Source organism: Rhinatrema bivittatum, chromosome 7 (genome assembly GCF_901001135.1).
Source record: "Rhinatrema bivittatum chromosome 7, aRhiBiv1.1, whole genome shotgun sequence".
Classification (NCBI taxonomy): Eukaryota; Metazoa; Chordata; class Amphibia; order Gymnophiona; family Rhinatrematidae; genus Rhinatrema; species Rhinatrema bivittatum.
Genome location: NC_042621.1, coordinates 268,013,228 through 268,034,222, shown reverse-complemented (window position 1 = coordinate 268,034,222; position 20,995 = coordinate 268,013,228). Strand labels below are relative to the sequence as shown.

At 46.4% G+C, this 20,995-nt stretch overlaps 1 protein-coding gene across 1 annotated transcript in view; it reads right to left on the bottom strand.

The window, feature by feature from the left end:
* The window catches only part of OGA (O-GlcNAcase), a 182,125-nt gene extending 161,338 nt beyond the window's left edge, over positions 1-20,787 (bottom strand). The window contains exons 1-2 of the mRNA XM_029610211.1: positions 20,098-20,787; positions 10,112-10,163 (exon numbers count right to left, since the gene is read on the bottom strand). Of these exons, the coding sequence (XP_029466071.1) occupies positions 10,112-10,163; positions 20,098-20,260 (215 nt within the window). The 5' untranslated portion in view covers positions 20,261-20,787. The remainder of the gene's footprint in view (positions 1-10,111; positions 10,164-20,097) is intronic.
* Positions 20,788-20,995: the final 208 nt, after the last annotated feature.

Here is a 20,995-nt window from a genome sequence, read left to right as displayed (position 1 = left end):
ACTGGGGACTCGCCCCATTTGTCGGCCAGTTTCTCTAGTTCGCTGCCGAACAGGAGGGATCCTTTGAAGGGCATCCTCGTGAGGCGCGTTTTGGAAGATGCGTCGGCCGACCAGCTTCAGAGCCAGAGTTGCCTCCTGGCCGCCACCGCAGAGGACACTCCTCTGGCCGCGGTGCGCACTAGGTCGGAGGCAGCGTCCACGAGGAATGATACTGCTGGTTCCATGTCTTCTCCCGGGGTGGTGTTCCTGATTTGTGATAAGCAGGCACGTGTCACAACGGTGCAGCAGGCCGCAATTTGTAGAGACATAGCGGCAACGTCAAATGACTGTTTGAGGATGGACGCCAGCCGCCGGTCATGTGCATCCTTGAGCGCAGCTCCTCTCTCCACTGGGATGGTGGTGCGCTTGAGACCGCGCAGACCATGGCATCAACTCTTGGGCATGCAAGAAGATCTTTGGTTGCCTGGTCCAGGGGGTACAGGGCTGCCAAGGCTCGTCCACCTTTGAATGTGGACTCCGGAGCATTCCATTCCAGGTCAATCAGCTGCTGTGCTGCTTGTAACAGAGGGAAATGGCGAGAAGTCTGTCGAAGACCCTCCAGCAGGGGGTTCGGTTTAGGTTCCCCCGAAGTCCCTGGGCCCGGGATAGTGAGCTCCATCAGGCATTGGTTGACCAGGTCCGGGAGCTCGTCCTATGTGAAGAGGCGTCTCATGGTTTGGTGAGGCTCCATCCCCAGGGGGGAGCTCCCCCTCTTCTAAGGGTTCGGCTTCCACCTCAGATGTCCGAATCCCCATAGGTGGGGCTTCTGGGTAGTAGAAGCCTGTGTCTAGGTCTTGAAGGGCCTGGGGCATGAGGGTCCTCCTGTGGAGCATGTGGCTGGTCAGCCTGAGGTTCAGTTTGCATTTGAACAAAGGCGTGAATCCCCTTGAAGAACTCCGCCCATGAGATTGATGCTGGGTCAAAGCTGAGGGGCGCTGGTTCCTTGGGGGTCCCCGTCTGTGGAGAGGTCCCCCTGGCTAGGTCCGGGGTACCCCCTGAGGAGCTAGAACTCTGCCCTGGGTGGGACTGGCCCTGGACTGGGTCTCCCAGGGCCTCTTCGCACTGCGTGCACAGGGCGTCTGCCTCCTCGCTTTGTGCAGCTCTGATGTGGCATGCTGGGCAGAGGCCTTGAGCCTTTATCCCCGTTTCTGGAGGTGCCATGGCTGTCGGCGCGTAAACTCTTATGCGCTCCGGTGCGCTTAAGATGAGCGTGTAGTTGTGCGCGCCGCTGTGAGTTCAGCCGTAGATATGCGCCCTGCTCTGTGCGCGCAACTTATGCGCGCAAGGTTTTATGTGCGTGTAAGTTTATGCGCACAAGTGCTTTGTGCAACTAGCTCGAATTGTGCGCTCTCGAACGGCGAGGCCAATAGGGCCAAGATGGCGACAGCGAGCACGCGGGCAATATGGCAACCCCCTCGGAGCGTTTCCACGTGGGTAGACCCTGGGAAATAGCCGGGGCCTGGCCCTGCTACGGCGGATCAACCCGGTGGCACTGGTCCTGGCCGGTGACCTGTGCTCCTCATCGATCCTCGGAGACCGGATTCAAGCAGAAGATTTCTACCTTACCTTGTCTTCGGCGCTTCCCGGTTTCGTCCCGGACGATCTCCGGCTGCAGGGGGAGAGGGCAAATACCTTCACCGCCACGCTCGAGGGTGCACCCGCTGCCTCTCAGCCGCTCCCGAGGATCGGGGGCTAGGTCCTCGCTGCGATTCGGCCGCCGGACCAAGGCTTACCTCAGAGGGACCATGGAAATCACCTTGGGAATCTCAACTGGGGGAGGGACCCGAAGGTATCACCGCAGGAGAGTGGGGCTCGTCTTCAGGTAGGTTTCTTCTTTAAATTTGGATTTTCTTCTTTGAATTTGGTTCTAACGCTGTGAGAGCATGCAGATAGTCCCCAACTGCTATGGAGATGGAAAATACTGAAGAGCTGCACTTCCTGCAGGGGTATATGTACTAGGGGCTGACGTCAGATTGAAATTTGATCCGTCTCCAACTGCTAACAGGAGTACACTATACCCATTGATCCCGAGTCCATCTGCTACACGCTACGAAAAACTGATTTCCATTAACTTGTTCAAATCCTTTCACAATTTTGTAGACTTCTATTCTCCAAACTGAACAGCCTTAACTTCTTTTTTTCAAAGCTAATTAATCCTATCTACGGAAAACAGTTTAAGCACACAAACTTGCTTTTTTCAATCAATAAGCAAGCTGCGTTAGCCATATGGGGAATCCCAAGCCAAGGGTTGCAGCAGCACATTTACTTCGTAAGCAACCAGACCCCCACTGTGGACAGTAGATTATATATAACAAGAACAGATTTTCCAAAATTGCTTGTGCAAATTTGTCAGTCTTTGAAAAAACTATCAAGACAGTAGTGAGACAAAGGTACGAACTGAAGACCAAATTGCAGCTTTGCAGATATCCTCAATGGTTATTTCTCAAAAATGAGCAATGGAAGCAGCCATGGCTCTCACCTGATGAGCCTTCAGAGTCTGACTTGCAATCCTACTAAGGTGTAGCAGTGGTGAATGCATCAGCAAGCCAGTGACCGCTTCTCCTACCCTGTTGGGGGTCATATGAGACAAATAGTTGTGAGATTTTATGATGGGGCAGAGTCCATTTCATGCAATATGAAAAGCTCTTTTGCAGTTCAGAATATGTGGGGCTTTTTCGCATTCATGCAAATGAAGCCAAAGAAGGTAGGCAATACTATAGATGAATTGATATGGAAAGCCAAGACTACCTTCGGAAGAAACTTCGGGAGAATACAAAGAACCACCCTATTGTAGAACTGTCTGTACAGAGGAAGTGGACAAGAGCCTAGAGTTCTATCTTCTAGATAAAAAGTCACTCACAAGGAATTCCACCATCCATGCCAAGTACTTTAGAGAAGTTGACTCCAACAGCTCAAAAGGAGGTTTTTTTAGGAAAAGACTATATTCAGTCCAACGGAACAGGTGTTTTTTGACCGGGGGCTTGACCTGCCATAGATCTTTCATGAAATAAAATATCAGTGGATGAGAAGGGGAAATCAGTTTGCCATCCAGTTGATTATGGTAAGCCCTTATTGTGGAGAGGTGTACTCACACCAAAGTCGTAGCAAGACCCGAGTAAGAAGGGTGGAGTAAGATTTCAGCAGATTCTTAGGTTCGCAAGAAAATGGGTCCAAAATGTTCATACTGGCGCCATTTGAAGTATCTATTCCATTTAAAGGCATAATTTATTCTAAATGAAGGCTTGATAGATGAGTCTATTATGTCCACAATCTCTTTAGGTAAGTCAAGGTCTGCGATCACCTAGTACTCAGCATCCAAGCTGTGAGGCTGAAATCTGAATCGTTGGCATTATACAACATCCTGTCTTCCAGAGTTAATGCAGGATCTGTTCCCAGATATATGGGAGGACTGCTGGAAAGCTGTACAAGATGCATAACAGATCTGACTGGGCCATGCCGGGGTTAAAAGGATCAGCCGAGTGCAGGCCTGAAGAACCTTGTGGTGATAAGCGGTAATGATGGAAAAGTGTACCTGAGGCTTTCTCCCCAATTAAAGAGGAAAGCATCCTGAGCTTGTCTAATCGTTTGGCAGAACTGAGCAAAATTCATTTAGTTTTGTGTTCTGTTATGATGTAAATAAATCCATCAATGACAGACCCCATAAGCTGAAGAGTTTGCTGGCAGCTGACTACTATAGAGACCATTCCTGTGGTTGAAATTCTCTGCAGAGTCCATCTGCCAGTGCAGATGTCCAGCAAATAGGTAGCCTGAAGAACAGCTCGATTTCTTTCTGTCCAATTTCAGATTTTTAGGGATTCCAAGCAGACAGGCCATGATCCTGTTCATCCTTGCTTGTGGTCGTAAAAACATGGCAACTTGACTGTCATTTTGAATCAGGATACTCTTTCCTGAAAGAGTTGTGCGAATGTTGATAGAGCATGCCAGATTGCTCTCAACTCAGTAGATTGATTTGACAATGGCTCTCCTGAAGAGACCAGATACTCTGTGTTCGAACAGTCCCGGTGTGCACGTCCCATCCATCACCGGTACCACTTGATGGGGAGAGAGAAGAGGGGCTCTTTCCTGGAGAATTCAGAAGCACAGCCACCACTGCAACTTCCATTTCATTGTCGCTGTTAATTTCACTGAAAACAAAAGTGGTTGAGTTAGTTGATCCCAGTAGATATAGAGACCCCACTGGAGATGGCCAACATGAAGGTGGGTAAGTGGAACCATATAGATAGCTGCTGCAAGCTGACAGAACCATGAGGAGCCTTCTGGAGACAACAATAGTTTGCAGATGAGCAATGTCATGGTGTTCACTTGGTCAGGATGCAGAAATGCTCTTTCCTGTAGCAGGTCTATCCAAGCCCTAATGAACTCAAGTCTCTGAGTGGGCTCCAGGCTCAACTTCCCAGAGTTGACCAGAAAATATAAATGGTGCAAAAGACACACAGTTGTACACAGGAAGCAAAGCACCTCTCGCAATTTCGCTGCAATGAGCCAATTGAACAGGTATGGGAAAACTTGTACTCCCTGGTGACGCAGATGAGTTGCACTACCGCAAGGCATTTTGTAAAGATCCTCAGGGCTGACGACAAGCTAAAAACAGGAGACTTTGTACTAGTAATGGGAAGAATCCACCTAGAAGTGGAGGTAGCGCCAATGCAAACTATGGACAGGTACATGAACGTATTCATCCTTTAGATACAGGGTACATATCCATTTGTCCTTCTGTATGTAAGGGAGAATCATGCTAGGTAGACTTGATGGAACATTTTGGTCTTTATCTACCATCTTTCACTATGTTACCATTCCCAACATGTGATTTTTCAAAACTTTCACTGGGCATACCTTTGTCTAGTAGCACACTGCTCTACCACAAACTAGTTTTAAGGCAGGACTATAATGAAATGTCAACACTATAAAAAACTGAGACATTACTACTTACCTAATAATTTTGTTTTTCTTAGTGTAGACAGATGGACTCAGGACCAGTGGGTTATGCTCCCCTGCCAGCAGAAGGAGACAGAGCAAGCTGTCACAGTGTAAGTACTCCAACAGTGACCCCAGCCTGTCAGTATTCTCTTCAAAAGCAACTGTAGACAGACTAGCAAAAAACTTGATTAAAAACAGTCAACCATTACTGTACTCAACCAACAAGAACTCAAGTAAGGAACGTATGTACCCCAATCTAAGGACTAGATGAACATTTACCAGTAATCCCCTGGAACACACAGCCCCAAAAGGAGGACTGTTGATACAATCATTTGGCAGCCAAGGGTGGGAAGCTAAGTTCATCTATCTACACTAAGGGAAACAAAATTATCAGGTAAGTAGTAATTTCTTCTTTCTTAGCGTGTAGACAGGTGGACTCAGGATCAGTGGGATGTACCAAAGCTACTCCCGAACAGGGTGGAAGGCTGCCTATGGTCCAGTCAGTCAACACCGCACGTGCAAAGGATGCATCCTCCTGGGCCTGCACATCCAGACAGTGAAACCTGAAAAAATATGTAAGGAGGACCTAGTCATAGCTTGGCAAATGTTGACGGGAGACAATCTAACCTCCACTCATGACACTGCCTGAGCCCTAATGGAATGAGCCTTAATCTGAGTAGCTAACTGTTTTTCAGCATTCACATACACAGCCGTGACAACCTCCTTAACCCAGCAAGCTATAGTAGCTTGTGAAGCTGGTTCACCCTGCTTCTTTCCACCATGAAGGACAAACAGGTGATCAGTCTTTCGGAAAGGTTTAGAAACCTCTAAATACCTCACTACAAGTCGCTTGACATCCAAGGACCGTAGGAGGTGACATTCCTCCGTGTCCCTGACCCTATCCAGGGACGGCAAGGAAACTGATTCAAATGAAATTCCGAGACCACCTTAGGAAAGAAGGATGGTAAGCAGCTGTAACACCCCTGGAGTCACCCAAAGGAATGGCTCCCGGCAAGACAAGGCCTGAAGCTCAGAAATTCAACGCACATAACATATAGCCACCAGGAACACTGTCTTCAATGTCAATAACCGCAAGGAAAGGCAACTCAGAAGTGGAAACTAGAGCCCGCTAAGTATTCCAGCACCAAATTAGGACTCTGCGATGGAACTGGTAACAAAGAAGGCCGAAGATGCTTTCACTCTCTTCAAAAATTGGGCCACATCAAGATGAGATGACAAGGAATCACCACTGACCGGGCCTCTGAAACAGGCATTAACTGCAACCTGTACCTTCAAGGAATTAAGGGCCAATGCTTTATTTAATCAATCCTGCAAAAATTCCAGAATGAGCAGGATCTTAACCAAACGAGGAAGAACACCTCGATCCTCACACCATGCCTCAAACACTCTCCAAGCCCATACATAGGCCAAGGAAGTGGAGAACTTTCAAGTGTGGTGCAAGGTAGCAATCACCACAGAAGACTATCCATGCTTCAAAAAGCGAGCCCTCTCAAGGGCCAACCGCAAGACAAAATTGAGTCGGATCTTTGTAAAGTACAGGTCCCTGCTGCAACAAATTCTTGTGTGGCAGAAGACAAATGAGGGTCTCCATGAGTCTTCGCAGATCTGCAAACCATGGCCGTCTGGGCTAATCCGGTGCCACCAAGAGTAACATCCCCCTGCAAACTATCCTGCCCAACAAGGGCCACGGAGGAAAGGCATAAAGCAACTTGTCTTCTGGCCAGACCTGTACGATAGCATCAATGCCCAGGGACCATGGATCTCTCCTGAGACTGAAGAATCGAAGAATCTCTGCATTGCGAGAAGTCACCAGCAGGTCAAAGAATGGAAGGCCCCAGAAATCCACTATAGGTTGGAATGCCTCAATACCCATTTTCCTGGGGCCAGACTCTCCCTGCTGAGAAAGTCTGCTCTTATGTTATCTTTTACTGCAATGTGAGAGACTGAGATCATTTGTAGAGATGTCCTTCCATAAGTTGGTCTATTTCCTGCGACACTTGATGGCTCTTGGTTCCACCCTGTTGACTGACATAGGCCACCGTCGTTGCGTTGCCAGACATCACTCGGACTACTTGACTCTGCAGTCTGTGGCTGAACTGCAAGCATGCCAACTGGACCGCCAGGCTTCCAGGCAATTGATGCTCCAGAGGGAATCTTTGGCATTTCAATGTCCTTGGGCCATCAGCTCCTGACAGTGAGCTCCCCAACCCTGGAGACTCACATCTGTCATGAGTATCAACCAATTTGGGAAGGTCAAGGAAAAACCCTCTCTCAGATGAGCCTCCTGCAACCACCACTGGAGACGAGAGCAAATTTCCATCGGCATGTGGAGCCAAACCAAACAGTTCTGAGATTGCGGGTTCTAACGAGATAGCAGCGAGTGCTGAAGAGGACGCATATGCACCCTTGTCCACAGTACCACTTCCAGGGTTGCCACCATCAAGCCAAGCACCTGTAGATAGGAGCACACCGTTGGGCTTATAGTGCTCACCAACTGACGCACCTGTGACATCAATTTCTGAATGTGAACTTCTGGCAGGAAAAACTTCCTCCTGCCTCATGTTGAACTGAGCACCCAGATACTCCAATGTCTGAGATAGCTGAAGACTGCTCTTGGCCAGGTTCACGACCCAGCCAAGCTCCTGCAACAAGATCACCACCTTGCAGGTCACCAGGCGGCTCTCTTCCTCAGACTTGGCTCGAATCAGCCAGTCGTCCAAATACAGGTGTACCAGGATCCCATCTCTTCTCAACACCACTGCTACTACCACCATAACCATGGAAAACATTCTGGGGGCGGTGGATAGACCAAAAGGCAGTGGCCAAAACTGATAATGGTGTCCCAACACAGCAAAATGCAGAAGACGCTGGTGTTCCAAACAGATGGGAATATGAAGGTAGGCCTCGGAGAGATCCAGGGATGTCAGAAACTCCGACTGCTTGGCTGTAATCACTGAGCATAAGGTTAGTTTTGGATGCTGTGTCTGCTGACCAATTTCGCAACCACAGTTGACACCTGGCTGCCACCACCGAAGCCACACTTCTGGCCAAGGTATGGCCCAAATTGCAGTCTGCATCTGCTAAAAAGGCAGCAGTGGATTCCTTATTTGCTCTGGAATTCACTCTAGAATCATCAACTTCCTGAGAGAAAGAAGCAGACAAGATCATGCCACTAGGGCGCAACAGGAAGCTACCTGTAAAGTCATTGCCACTGCTTCAAAGGCTTGCTTAAGGATAGCCTCAATACTCCTATAATTCACATCCTTCAAGGCTGCTCTAACCTCCACAGGGAGAGTCGTCCAAGACGGCACAGACCAGCGCATCCACTCTGGAAAAACGCAAAAGCTCTCTCGCCACTGGATCCAGGGGGTACAGGCCTTTCAAAATCTGAACCCCTTTGAAATTTGCCTCTGGGGTGCCCCATTCAAGATCAATCAATTCCTGAATGGCATCCATAACAGGGAAAAAACAAGAGGATTTACGTAAGGAAACCAAAATAGGATTCTTCTTCGGCTCAGACATGGAATTTGCCCCAGGGACAGATAGCATCTTTAATGTCTGGGAAATCAAGACCAGCAGTTCATCTCTATGAAAAAAACACAGTATGGTTCAATACGGTTCCAGTCCCGGAGGAATTTCCCCCATCTTCCTCATCATCAGTGCTATGTAGGTTCCTGTCAGGAATACCCGCAGTGAACTGAGGCGCACTCCGGCGCTTAAACATAGGACTGGAAGAGGGAGGGGCCACCGGCTGAGGTTCCAACCTGACAGGACTGGGCAAAGCTGAGGACTGCATCTAAAGAAAGGATTGCAACCCTGAAAAGACTCCACCCAAGAAAAAGCAGCCAGATTCAGGCCAAACCCAGAAGGAACTGGAGCTGGGCCCACTGAACAGCCATCCCCTGCGGAGGAACCTATCAAGGGAGATCCAAGATCCGGCGTACCTCCAGGCAGATCTCTAACCAGACCAGACCATCAGGCTTGGAAGATCCAAGCTTAGCGAAATCAAAAGGAAGACAACTCTCCCTGAGCTTCTAAACAGCACAGACACATGTTAGAGGACACATCAGGCTGAGATGCCCAAATATGACAGGCAAGACAGAGAGAAAGGCGCTTGGGTTTCTTGCTCACCGGCGCCATCAGTGCACAGCCGACGGAGAATGTGCATCCACAGCTAGCTCGCATTGAAAAATTGCAAGCGCCCAAAGTTCCCACGCACAAAATTTAAGAGCAACAATAGAAAGCACTGCAAACACACACAAACTGTGCGCCAAAACCTGGGTGCACCACCAAGCTTAAAAACTTAAGTGCACAAAAGTTGCGCCCAAAATTGGATGCACTGCGCATACCCACTATCCACTAGAGGCCGGTAAAGCACGCACAGAAGCACGTGAAAACACCACCATAGCCTACTGTGCAGCACACAAGAAAACATCCTTACCATAGGGCCTAGCCCACCGGGGCCGCTCAACCCGCCAGGCTCCCCAGTTCCCCTAACCCCAACAGGAGTGGGAACAAATGTCAGACCGGCAAGCCAAGCACAGAGACTGGAGGAAGTCCTGCAAACCCCTCTACAATGTCTCTGCCTTCACTAAATTCTTAAATTGTTTTTTTTAAAAACTTACCCGAGCTCAACCCTTACTGGCTGAGTACACAGAGTCTCTGGCGGCAGAGGGAGAGGGCATTTGACGTCACCACCGCGTTCGGCCTCCTGCACCCTCTGCCTTTAAGCTGTACAATCAGCTAAGTCCATGCTGGGAAACCCAGCTACCAGACCAAGGCACACATCTGAGGGACCTCAAAAATCACCTCAGGAATTCTCAACTGGGGAGGGACCATCTGGTATCACAGCAGGAGAGGGGAGCTTTTCTTTTACTAATTTGAAATTCTCCTTCCAAAATCTGAAGCAATCCCCATAGGGAGATGCACATTCACCATCTGCTGGAGATGGAGAATACTGGCAAGCAGGGGTCACTGCAGGAGTTCATATACTGAGACATCAGCTTGCTCCGTCTCCATCTGCTGGCAGGGGAGCATAACCCACTGGTCCTGAGTCCATCTGTGCTAGGAAAGATATATTTATAAAAATCAGGTTACAATAAAATATATTTACCTCCTGAAAAGTTCTTTCCTCTGCTCCATAACCCAAGGCCTTCCATAAAATCCTGTGAGAAAAAAAACAAACAAAACGGAAATTACTACGTTTATTTAGTTTCAATTCCCCAGCATTTCACAGTTCTGTGAAAAATAGAACATTTTTATAGAAAGTCACAGAAACCACATAATATGAAGGCTGGATAATCATTTCTCAAAAAATACTCCACAAGCTAAAGACAAGAAAAGAATAAATGGAAAGAATAAGTGAATACAGGAAACTTAACCGACACAAGACTCAAACTTGGGAACCAAAATAAACAAAAGCATTAAGTTATACATGCAAGATGACAGAAATATTCAGAAAGTCGAAAGAAAGCAAAATATTTTCGAACACAACGCATGCACACTTGCAATTCTACATTATATACTTTGCAACCCTTCATTTTTCACCCCAATTTATGGTTCACTGATTTTCAGAGATTGAAGAGTTCAGCTTTATGGGTATCTATTCTGTAATAGATTATCTTCAGGGGTAATATTTTACATCAACATACCCATGGGCTCATGGAGTCATCCCATTCTCTCTTGCACATGACCAATGTTGTTACATGCACAGTAAGCCTAGGCAATCTATTTGTTAACAAGATCATAGATACAATAAAATGGGTGTTCCTTCCGGGTTGGAGAAAACTTAGGCACCAAATAAATACGGAAGCAAAGAATTAATTTAGTCTTGCTGCAATGGCCTTATCTTCCTAAGAGCCACTATAACCCCTCATCATCTAATGGTCCAACCGACTCCCTCACAGGTTTCTTGCTTCGGATATATTTTAAAAAATTTTTATTATGAGTTTTTGCCTCTATGGCCAACTTCATTTCAAATTCTCTCTTCGCCTGTCTTATCAATGTTTTACACTTAACTTGACAATGCTTATGTTTTATCCTATTTTCTTCAGATGGATCCTTCTTCCAATTTTTGAAGGATTTTTTTTTTTTTTTTTTTTGACTAAAATAGCCTCTTTCACCTCACCTTTTAACCATGATGGTAATAGTTTTGCCTTCCTTCCACCTTTCTTAATGTGTGGAATACATCTGGACTGCGCCTCTAGGATTGTATTTTTAAACAATGTCCAAGCCTGTTGAACACTTAACCTTTGCAGCTGCACCTTTCAGTTTTTTTCTAACTATTTTCCTCATTTTATCAAAGTTTCGTGTTAGAGCTGTAGATTTACTTATTGTCCCCCTTCCTGTTATTAGTTTAAATTTGATCATGTTATGATCACTATTGCCAAGTGGCCCCATCACCGTTACCTCTCTCACCAAATCCTGCGTTCTACTAAGAATTAAATCTAAAATAGCTCCCTCTCTTGTTGGTTCCAGAATCAATTGCTCCATGATCAAATTTAAGTTAATAACTGGAAGGGGGACAATAAGTAAATCTGCAGCTTTAACACTAAACCTTCAAAAGGGAATTTTTTTTTTTTAAATATATCTGAAGCAAGAAACATGTGAGGGAGTCTGTTGAACCATTAGATGACCAAGGGGTTAAAGGGGCTCTTAGGAAGATAAGGCCATTGCAGAAAGACTAAATGAATTCTTTACTTGTGTGTTTACTAATGAGGATGTTGGGGAGATACCAGTTCCAGAGATGGTTTTCAGGGGCGATGAGTCAGACGAACTGAACAAAATCACTGTGAACCTGGAAGATGTAGTAGGCCAGATTGACAAACTAAAGAGTAGCAAATCACCTGGACCGGATGGTATGCATCCTAGGGTACTGAAGGAACTAAAAATGAAATTTCTGATCTATTAGTTAAAATTTGTAACCCATCATTAAAATCATCCATTGTACCTAAAGACTGGAGGGTGGCCAATGTAACCCCAATATTTAAAAAAGGCTCCAGGGGTGATCCAGATAATTATAGACCAGTGAGCCTGATTTCAGTACTGAGAAAAATAGTGGAAACTATTCTCAAGATCAAAATCATAGAGCATATAGAAAGACATGATTTAATGGAACACAGTCAACATGGATTTACCCAAAGGAAGTCTTGCCTAACAAATCTTCATTTTTTGAAGGGGTTAATAAACATGTGGCTAAAGGTGAACCAGTAGATGTAGTGTATTTGGATTTTCAGAAGGCGATTGACAAAGTCCCTCATAGAAACATAGAAATGACAGCAGAAGAAGACCGAACGGCCCATCCAGTCTGCCCAGCAAGCTACGCACTATATCTTTTTTTTTTTTAATCTTTTTCTCTCACCCACCTGTTACTATTGGCTTCCAGTACCCTCCAGTCCTAATTCCCCTCCACCCCACCACCAATGTAGAGAGCAGCGCCAGATCTGCATCCAAGTGAACATCCAGCTCAATTAGGGGTAGCAACTGCTGCAACAAGCAGGCCACACCCCTGCCCCATACTCTTACCCACCCCTGTTTTTTTTTTGGAGATGGCAGCCCTCCATCCTTCCGCTCCGTGAAGGTGGAACACCAACCACTGGCATCCCGCTCCGTGAATGCCTCTGTGGCTACCCCTGGTGGTCCAGTGGGGGTCCAGGAGCAGTCTGGGAGCGATCTCCTGGACTTGGGCTGTCGGCTGCCAGTAGTCAAAATGGCGCCGATGGCCCTTTGCCCTCACTATGTCACTGTGGTCAACCAATGGCGGCAGTAACCCCTGTGACATAGTAAGGGCAAAGGGCCGTCGACGCCATTTTGATTACTGGCAGCCGACGGCCCTTTGCCCTTACTATGTCACAGGGGCTACCGCCGCCATTGGTCGACCCCAGTGACATAGTGAAGGCAAAGGGCCATCGGCGCCATTTTGACTACTGGCAGCCGACAGCCCAAGTCCAGGAGATCGCTCCCGGACCCCCGCTGGACCACCAGGGACTTTTGGCAGGTCTTGGGGGTGTCAGGAGGGTGGGGGTTTTGTTAGATTTTTACTTTTTTTTATTAAAGATTTGTCTGCAAGCCCTAGACCCCCGCTGGATCACCAGGGACTTTTGGCAGGTCTTTGGGGGGGGGGAGGGGTTTAGGAGGATGGGGGGTTGTAGTAAATTAATTTGGCAGGTCTTGGGGGCATCAGGAGAGTAGGGGGTTGTAGTTAGTATGGCTCTCACGGAATTACATTTTAAAATATGTGGCGTTCATGGCTCTCTCAGCCAAAAAGGTTCCCGACCCCTGGTCTGACCTGTAAAAATCCCTCCATGAACTTAGATACAAGAGGAGATATGTCAAGACTGGCATGACAGGCCACTATGATGCTAAGGCGGACTGACGATGTAGCCAGACAAACTCAAATAGTGCAGATAATACAATAGATGGTGCAGTTCACAGGAGAATGAGTCCAGGTTATGTGTAGATCATACTGAGTATATTATCTACTTAAAGGAATAATTTTGTCTAGAAGACAGCTTTCTAACAGAAAGAATGTCTTCTACCTACTTACACAGAAATAAGTTGGCTAAAACTGTTCAACATCCATACTGTGAGAGTTAGAGAATGCAGAACTGGATGGAGTAGATGGCAGTCTTCCTGAGAGAGGAGGAATTGGTCTGACTTGAGGTGCATTGGTGGGTGTGATGATAGTCGCACAAGATGTATGAACCAAACTTGTCTCTGCCATACTGGAGCAATGAAAATCATGTGGGCTCAGTCCTGTAGATGTTTCTGCACTGTCTTCGCAAAAAGTGGTAACTGAGGAAAAGCATACACATGGTCTGCTCCCCAGTCCAGGAGGAAGGCATCGTGGGCCATCTGGTGAGGTCTGGGAAGGATGGAGCAAATTTTATCTAGTTTTCGGTTGTGCCGACACAGAAGGTCAATCCATGGACAACCTCATTAGAGGAACAGACAGTCAGAAATGCACTGTTCATGGGGATTTGAAGATCCTGAAATGATCTGCCAACGTAATGGCTACGCCCAGAAAACATGTGACCTGAAGAGTGGCCTAGAATAATCTATCGCCCACTACCAGATCTGTATGGTTTCTTGACAGATCCTGGAACCCCATAGTGCCCTATTTTTTATTTTTTTTTTTAGATAGAAAAGACGACCTGGATGCCCATTTGAATCATGATACTCTATCCCTGAAGATGTGCAGGCATTTCTGATGGCTCTCAGTTAAGAGTAGGTTGGTCTGGAGGAGGCACTCTGTAGGAAACCAGGTTCTCCAAGTACTGGAGCAGCCAGTATTAGTGCCCAAGTCCTTGATGGAAACAGTCAAAGTTACCTGGTAAGGGCACGGGCATAACGGAGCTTTATCATGAAGTACATGTGACTGCAACCACCAAAATGGCTCCTGTTTCATCTCCAGTACAAGTTACACCACTGTCATTATTGGCTTTATGAGCTGGTTCCACTGGGTACGCAATGAATGTGTAAGCATATTAGCGGGACTACATGGATCACAGCATTAGAATTTGGCAGGCTGAAGAGAACCGTGACAAAGATTCCGGGTGAGAGTTAAAACCTCCACTTGGTCTGATGGTAGACATGCTCTTCCATATAAAGATTCTATCAATGATTAGATGAATTGCAGGCACTGAGTCAGTACCAAACTGGATTTTTTGAAAAATGATCAGAAAGCCAAATGATTGAAGGAGCTGGATCATGGATGCTTGGGCCCACATTATTGCATTCTCCGACACCAAGGTTGAGCCTGTTGTCAAGATACAGGAAAACCTGTACCCCCCAACTATTAGAGGTGAGCGGCTACCACTATAAGGTACATATCAAGTCATGATGACCTCATCTTGAGTATTGCGAGCAGTTCTGGTCATCCCATCTTGAGACACAAACAGCAGAACTAGAAAAAGTGCAGAGGTGGGTGACAAAAATGATAAAGGGGATGGAACATCTTTCCTGTTACGAGAGGTTACACAGGCTAGGGCTCTTCAGCTTGAGAAAGAGTGTCAGGGTCCGTGGGATTCAAACCCATCACCCTGGGATTTCTGGGCAGTGAACCTGCCATAAAGCTGTGGAGGTTGCTGGCTTTCCCTGGAGTTCTTGTATTTGTCCTGTTTTCCGAGGAGAGTCAGACATGCACCTGCAGCCATCCAATTGGACAAGTACTGGGTGTGCCTCTTATTTGCAGCAATATATCAGGCATGCTTAGAGGACACACAGTGCTGGGTCAACAACCATCTTGGCATTTGCCCCATGAAAGCACTATCCGTTTGTTTCCTGATTTCCAAACCTTGCCTAAGTGTCCAAGCCTTGTTCTGGTCAATGTGCAGGAATCTTGAAATACGAATACTTGTATTTATGTACTGCACTCCTTCACATAAAGCTTCCTGCTTCACAGTTCAGTCTCCAGTGTTCCTGTTCCATATGTATTTCCTGAAGGTTCTCCAGCTTTTGACTTTCCCACCGTGTCTCCACCCTGCCTCTCCAACGCCAAGCCCAGTCACCTGTGTGACAAAGACAGTTGAGAAGGAACATGACAGAAGTTTATTAAAAAAATGGGATCGAATGGGTAAATAAAGGATGATTATTTACCCTTTTAAATAATACTAAAACAAAGGGACACTCCTGAAATGACCAGCAGATTCAAAACAAAATTGTAAGAAGTACTTTTTCACCCAGCGCACTTTTAAGCTATGGAAGCTGTTGCCAGAGCATGTGATCAAGGTGACTAGCATAGCGGGGTTTAAAAGAGGTTTGGACAAGTTCCTGGAAGAAAAGTTCATAACATTGTTAGCCAGGTAGACTAAAGTAAATTATCCCTGGGATTGGCCACTCTTGGAAACAGGATGTTGGGATCTACGGACCTCGGTTTGATCCAGCATGGCAATTATGATATTCTTACTTTGTAAAATGCGAGGGGACCACAGAATCCGAACAGAAGAATCTTTTACTGTTTGTGGGTAAAATCCACTTGGAAACGAAGGTAGAACCAAAATGACAAGTATATAGGGGATGTGAACACAGCCGTCCTTGAGATCCAAAAGCACATCCAATCTCCCTATAGAATGAGTGGGAGGATTGTGCCAGATTGTTCATTTTGAACTTCTCCAGATTAAGATTTTTTTTAAATCTTAGAGATCAAAAAAAAAAAAAAATTCTGTCGAAGCCCTCCCAATTTCTTAGGGATTAGGAAGTAAAGGGAACAAAACTGTTGGTTGACCTGGGCACATGGTACCTTATTTATCTCATGCTGTCTCAAGAATTGGGACCTCCAAGCAAAGCTGAGGAAGACGGGATGGGTCCAATAAAGCGGTATTTAGATGCAGTAGAGTAGGTAACGGGGTCAAATGTAATCAGTAACCAAACTGGATGTTTATAAGGGCCTAATGTTTATTATTAGGCTCCATGCTGATAGGAAGAATTGGATTCTGTCCCCCACCCCCAGGACTGAAGTTCTTCGGAACTGCCAGCATCAAAAACTCTGTCCAGATTTCAGCTAAGTCTACTGTGGTGCCTTCTGATGGCAGTCCCACTGGCTGGTATAAGGTGGAAGCTGCTGATGTTGTTGCCATTGAGTTGCTAATGGAGGTAGTTTATATTGATGGTAGCAATAAGAGTACCTAGGGTAGTAAGAATGCTTATAGGAGAAAGGAATGTCTAGCAGAAGAATGCAGTTCCAGTGTGGTGGACAGGGACTGAACCACCACATTCCATTCTTTGATCTGAGAAACAGTTTCTCGTAGCTTTATACGGATAGTTGGCAAGTTTTTCATAAACTGCTTCCCTAATACTACTCGCTCTGAGCCAAGCCATGCAGTGTGCCCCAATAGAAGCTGTAGAAGTCCTTGCAGTCATATCAAAGGAATCTTAGACTGAGTGAAGGTGTCACTTGTTCCAAGTCTAGTAGGAGGTGAAGGCAAGAACTGTTCAGAGTCAGACTGTATGAATGGTTTTGGATTCTATATGCACTCATGAATGTATGGTACCATGTAAAACTGGTAGTCTGTAATGCAGTCCATAACATGGTCCCTTGGAATATCTTCTTTCTGAAATTGTTAAGGACACAATTGTCCTTCCCAGGCAGGAATTTAAGCACGAACAAGTCTTCTTAGTCTTCTTAAGGGCAGATTCAACTACCGATTGGTGAGGAAACTGCACCATGCCATATCCTAGGGATTTTTTAATCTGGTATTTTAACATCAAGCTTCCGAGTTAGGGGTTTCACATATACACATTTGGACTGCTTTCAAAATGACATGCATAGGCAAAGCTGTCAGTTCAAGAGAGGACATCCAGAATTCTGAACAGACCCATAACCTCAGTACATAGGTCAGACTCCTTGCATACTTAAATTCTGAGCACTGTACCCATCTTCTTGATAAATTTTGAGTACGTATGTGAGATCTTCTGGTGGAGATGTATGGTCCAGCAGAAGCAGATCTAATGAGATACCTGGGGAGCTTCCTGGGGACTCTCCTGTGATGCAATACTTGACCAAGAGCAACAGGACAACTGCAGTGAGGCAGGAGGGTACTGGGACTGCATCTGGTATGATAAAGGTGGAGGGAGGCCAGTCTTCTGATTTTGAAGAATCTGCTGCCCCCGAGGAGGACAGTCATCAAAAGTGCTCCAGGAACGGCCCTACCTGGAGAAGACATCAGAACAGCCTGGGTGTGAATTGAGAGTAAGGCTGGCAAGGAAGGTGGGAAGAAGGTTGTCGGCTCACCTAACATGAAAGCAAAGATGCCTCAGATCTCTGTAACCTCTTCTACCAAGGACTGGGTCCTCTGAGTGTTTTCCACTATCGGAGATTTATAGGAAGACGGAGGAAGGATTGAGCAAACAGGCTCTAGCACTCCAATTGTAAACCCTGAGTCAAGATCTGCAAAACTGGCCAGGTTCTAGCAACTGGAGGCAGGAAATGGATTAAATCTTCCTGCATGGACCCTCTGGGGCAAGGGTAAAGTTGTGTGGACAAAGCAACCCACAGGATCTCAAATGTATAGTGCTCACGGCAAAGCACAGGAAGAATGGGCGCTGAAGCAGACTTTTCTCCTCATGAATGTCTGAGCTGGTGAATGAAGCAGTTAAGTGCACTGATCGAGGAATATATCAGGCGCTCCAATGCGCTGCAAGGAGAGATGAAGTAACCATCAGAGCTTTAGTTCAGACAAAAACTGAGGAGACCTCTGAGGCAACTCCTGCATATGCTCAGTAGAACTCACAGCTATATACTCCTGGGGGAATTATGTGCTAATGCAGAACTTGCGCAGAATCCCCCCTTCCCGCAGATTTCCACTCTCGCTGGAAGAGGATTCAAAACCGGAAGGTCAGTGGCCATCACAGGACAGGAAGAAAATAGCAGAGTATGCCCTGGCATGCCACGAACGTTCGCAGCAAAGATGAAGGCCCCCGTGTGCCGTGAATGGACTGTTCTCCACTCAAGGCGAAAATGTAAGGCCCCCGTGTGTCGGGAATGGCACGCCGGTGAGAGAGAATGTGTGTGTGAGAGAGAGGGGAGGGTGAGAGCAGGAGAGTGTGAGAGAGAGAGCCTATATGAGGGGAAGGGGATGCCGGTGAGAGAGAATGTGTGTGTGAGAGAGGAGAGGGATGTGGGGGAGAGTAAGAGACAGCTTGGTTGGTAAGAGGGGGGATGCTTGTGGGTTTCAGAGAGGGAGCCTATATGAGGGGAAGGGTGTGGGGAGGGTGACAGCAGGAGGGTGAGAGAGCATGGGAGGTAAGAGCTGGGGGGATGCTTGAGTGTGGGTTTCAGAGAGAGAGGGAGCCTATATTAGAAGATTGTGAAGGAGTGTGTGTGAGAGATTGTGTATGTGTATTAGAGAGAGGGAGCATGTGTGTGAGAGAGGGAGGGACAGAGGGAGCCTGTGTAAGGGGCAGTACTGAGAACAGGGTCAAAGTCTGGGACTGGCAACAGAGTGGAAGGGGTTGAGCCTAGAGATGAAGGGGAAAGATGTTGGCAGGTGGAGGCGTTGGGGCCTGAGAGGGCAAAGTGGCCAGGGGAGTAGGGAGAGCGAGTGGAAGGGACACACTTACAGAGAATTTCTAGGGAAATTCTGCAACTTTAAGTAACAACTTTTTTCTGTAATAATTTAAAATATAATTACTTAAAGACTGTCATGTAAATTGTGTTATTTTGAATATAAAGTTTGCAGAATTTTCAGTTTTTAAGCGCAGAATTCCCCCAGGAGTAGCTATACTAGCCTGGACAGAGTTCTGTTCAGTGCAGCCAGATGATTCCCCCCCCCCCCCCCCCCAAACAAAAAAACAGTAATACAGAAGAAGGTACAAAGCCTTCACAAAGTGAAGTGCCTGAGAAATAGAATACAAATCAAATAAAGAATAGAAAAAAATTGGAGTCACACAATATATACGATACTACTGTAGTGCCAAGAAATCTTGAAGGACACCAGATAACATGGAGTTTAACCCTATGGTAAATTTTTCAGGGCTCATTTTTGAACTGCATCTAATCTGCTAGTTCAGCATTAAGTATTCTGCCAAGGAAAGGTCACAGACAAGGCGGTGAGGCTGTGATTACCCAACCTTCACCACCCAGAAATTGGTAGAAAAAGAACAAGGGAAAAAATAATTCAGCAAGCCACAAGATTTTGGAGATCAGTTAAAACAACAAAATGCCATGAATCCAATTTATTATTAGAACAAAAAATTTGAGTGAATTAGCTCCCTCATTGATAAATTTTTATAAAGTCCTAAATTTTAACATTTCACCATCTTCTCATGCATCCTTCTAGCTACAAAGTCAAACGGATGAACTCACTAAAAATACAAAAATTTCAGCGCGGATGAAATGGATTTTGCATTTCTAATATAAACGCACACTCTGATTCGAGGCTCAGGATGAACAGAATGGGAAGACCTTTTTCCTAGATTTTTATGCCACCATTACAAATCAAGAACAGTCAGATCTTAATCAATTACAGAAAGAAGCTTTAAGAACGGAACCCTTTCCCTCCAGCACTATATTTTTATACATATTTTAGTAATCATACGCTCTGCACAACAGCAATTATCCATTACAACCGAGTAAAAACCAAGTAGTACCGAAAGACTTACCTTCCACGACGCCACAGAGGAATTTTCGGCTACCTTCACTTTCAGGCTCCGCATCCGTTTCCTCCGCGGCCGGGGCCGTGGCAGCCGCTTCCACTGGCACGGGGCTAGGGCTCACCTTCGCCGCCGGTTCCTCGATCGCCGCCTGATGCTCCTTCTGCACCATCCTGCCGCGAGTCCGCTTTCCTTCCTCTCACCGCGGAGAAAGAAACGTGAAAGGAAAAATCGTGCAAAGATCGTCTCCACAATTGTAGAAATGGTTTAAAAGAGGGAGCGGGGAGAAGAGAGGGGAAAAAAAAAAAAAAAAAGCCTGAGCCCTAAAAGTATGGAAGACGGGCACGCCTAGAGCAGGAAGGTTTCGATCTTTTCAGCGGGACGATGGGATCTGCTCCGGAGTTCAGCAACGATCTGCGTACGGGGCTCGCGCTTCTTCCCTCTCCAAACACCCCCCAGGGGCTCGAGGCGCTGCCCGCAGCCTTTGTTGCCGGCGTTGCGAAGAATACGCCCGTTCCCACCGTAGAACTGCCCGCTCCAACCAAAAGAGACAAAAGCGACTCCCACAAACCAGTGTCTACTCTAAGTACACATAAGAATGTATTACTATTATTTTTAATATACGTCCTTTGGATCGAGCAAAAAAAAAAAAATTCCCATCCACCCCTCTACGCCGTCTGCTCTTCCTGTTTATGCTCACTGCGCACGCGCAGCAAACCGGATCAAACCGGTCAAAACAATACTGGGGCGCAATTCACCCACCTAATAAAAATTAAATTGCTGTTTTTCTTTTCACCCGTCGCCAAATTTATTTTCCTTTTTAAAGAGTCGCAACTCGGAAGAGCGCATGACAAAAATATCGCACTTTTTCTAATTTTACAGCCAGCTCGAGATTGTTTATTTTGTG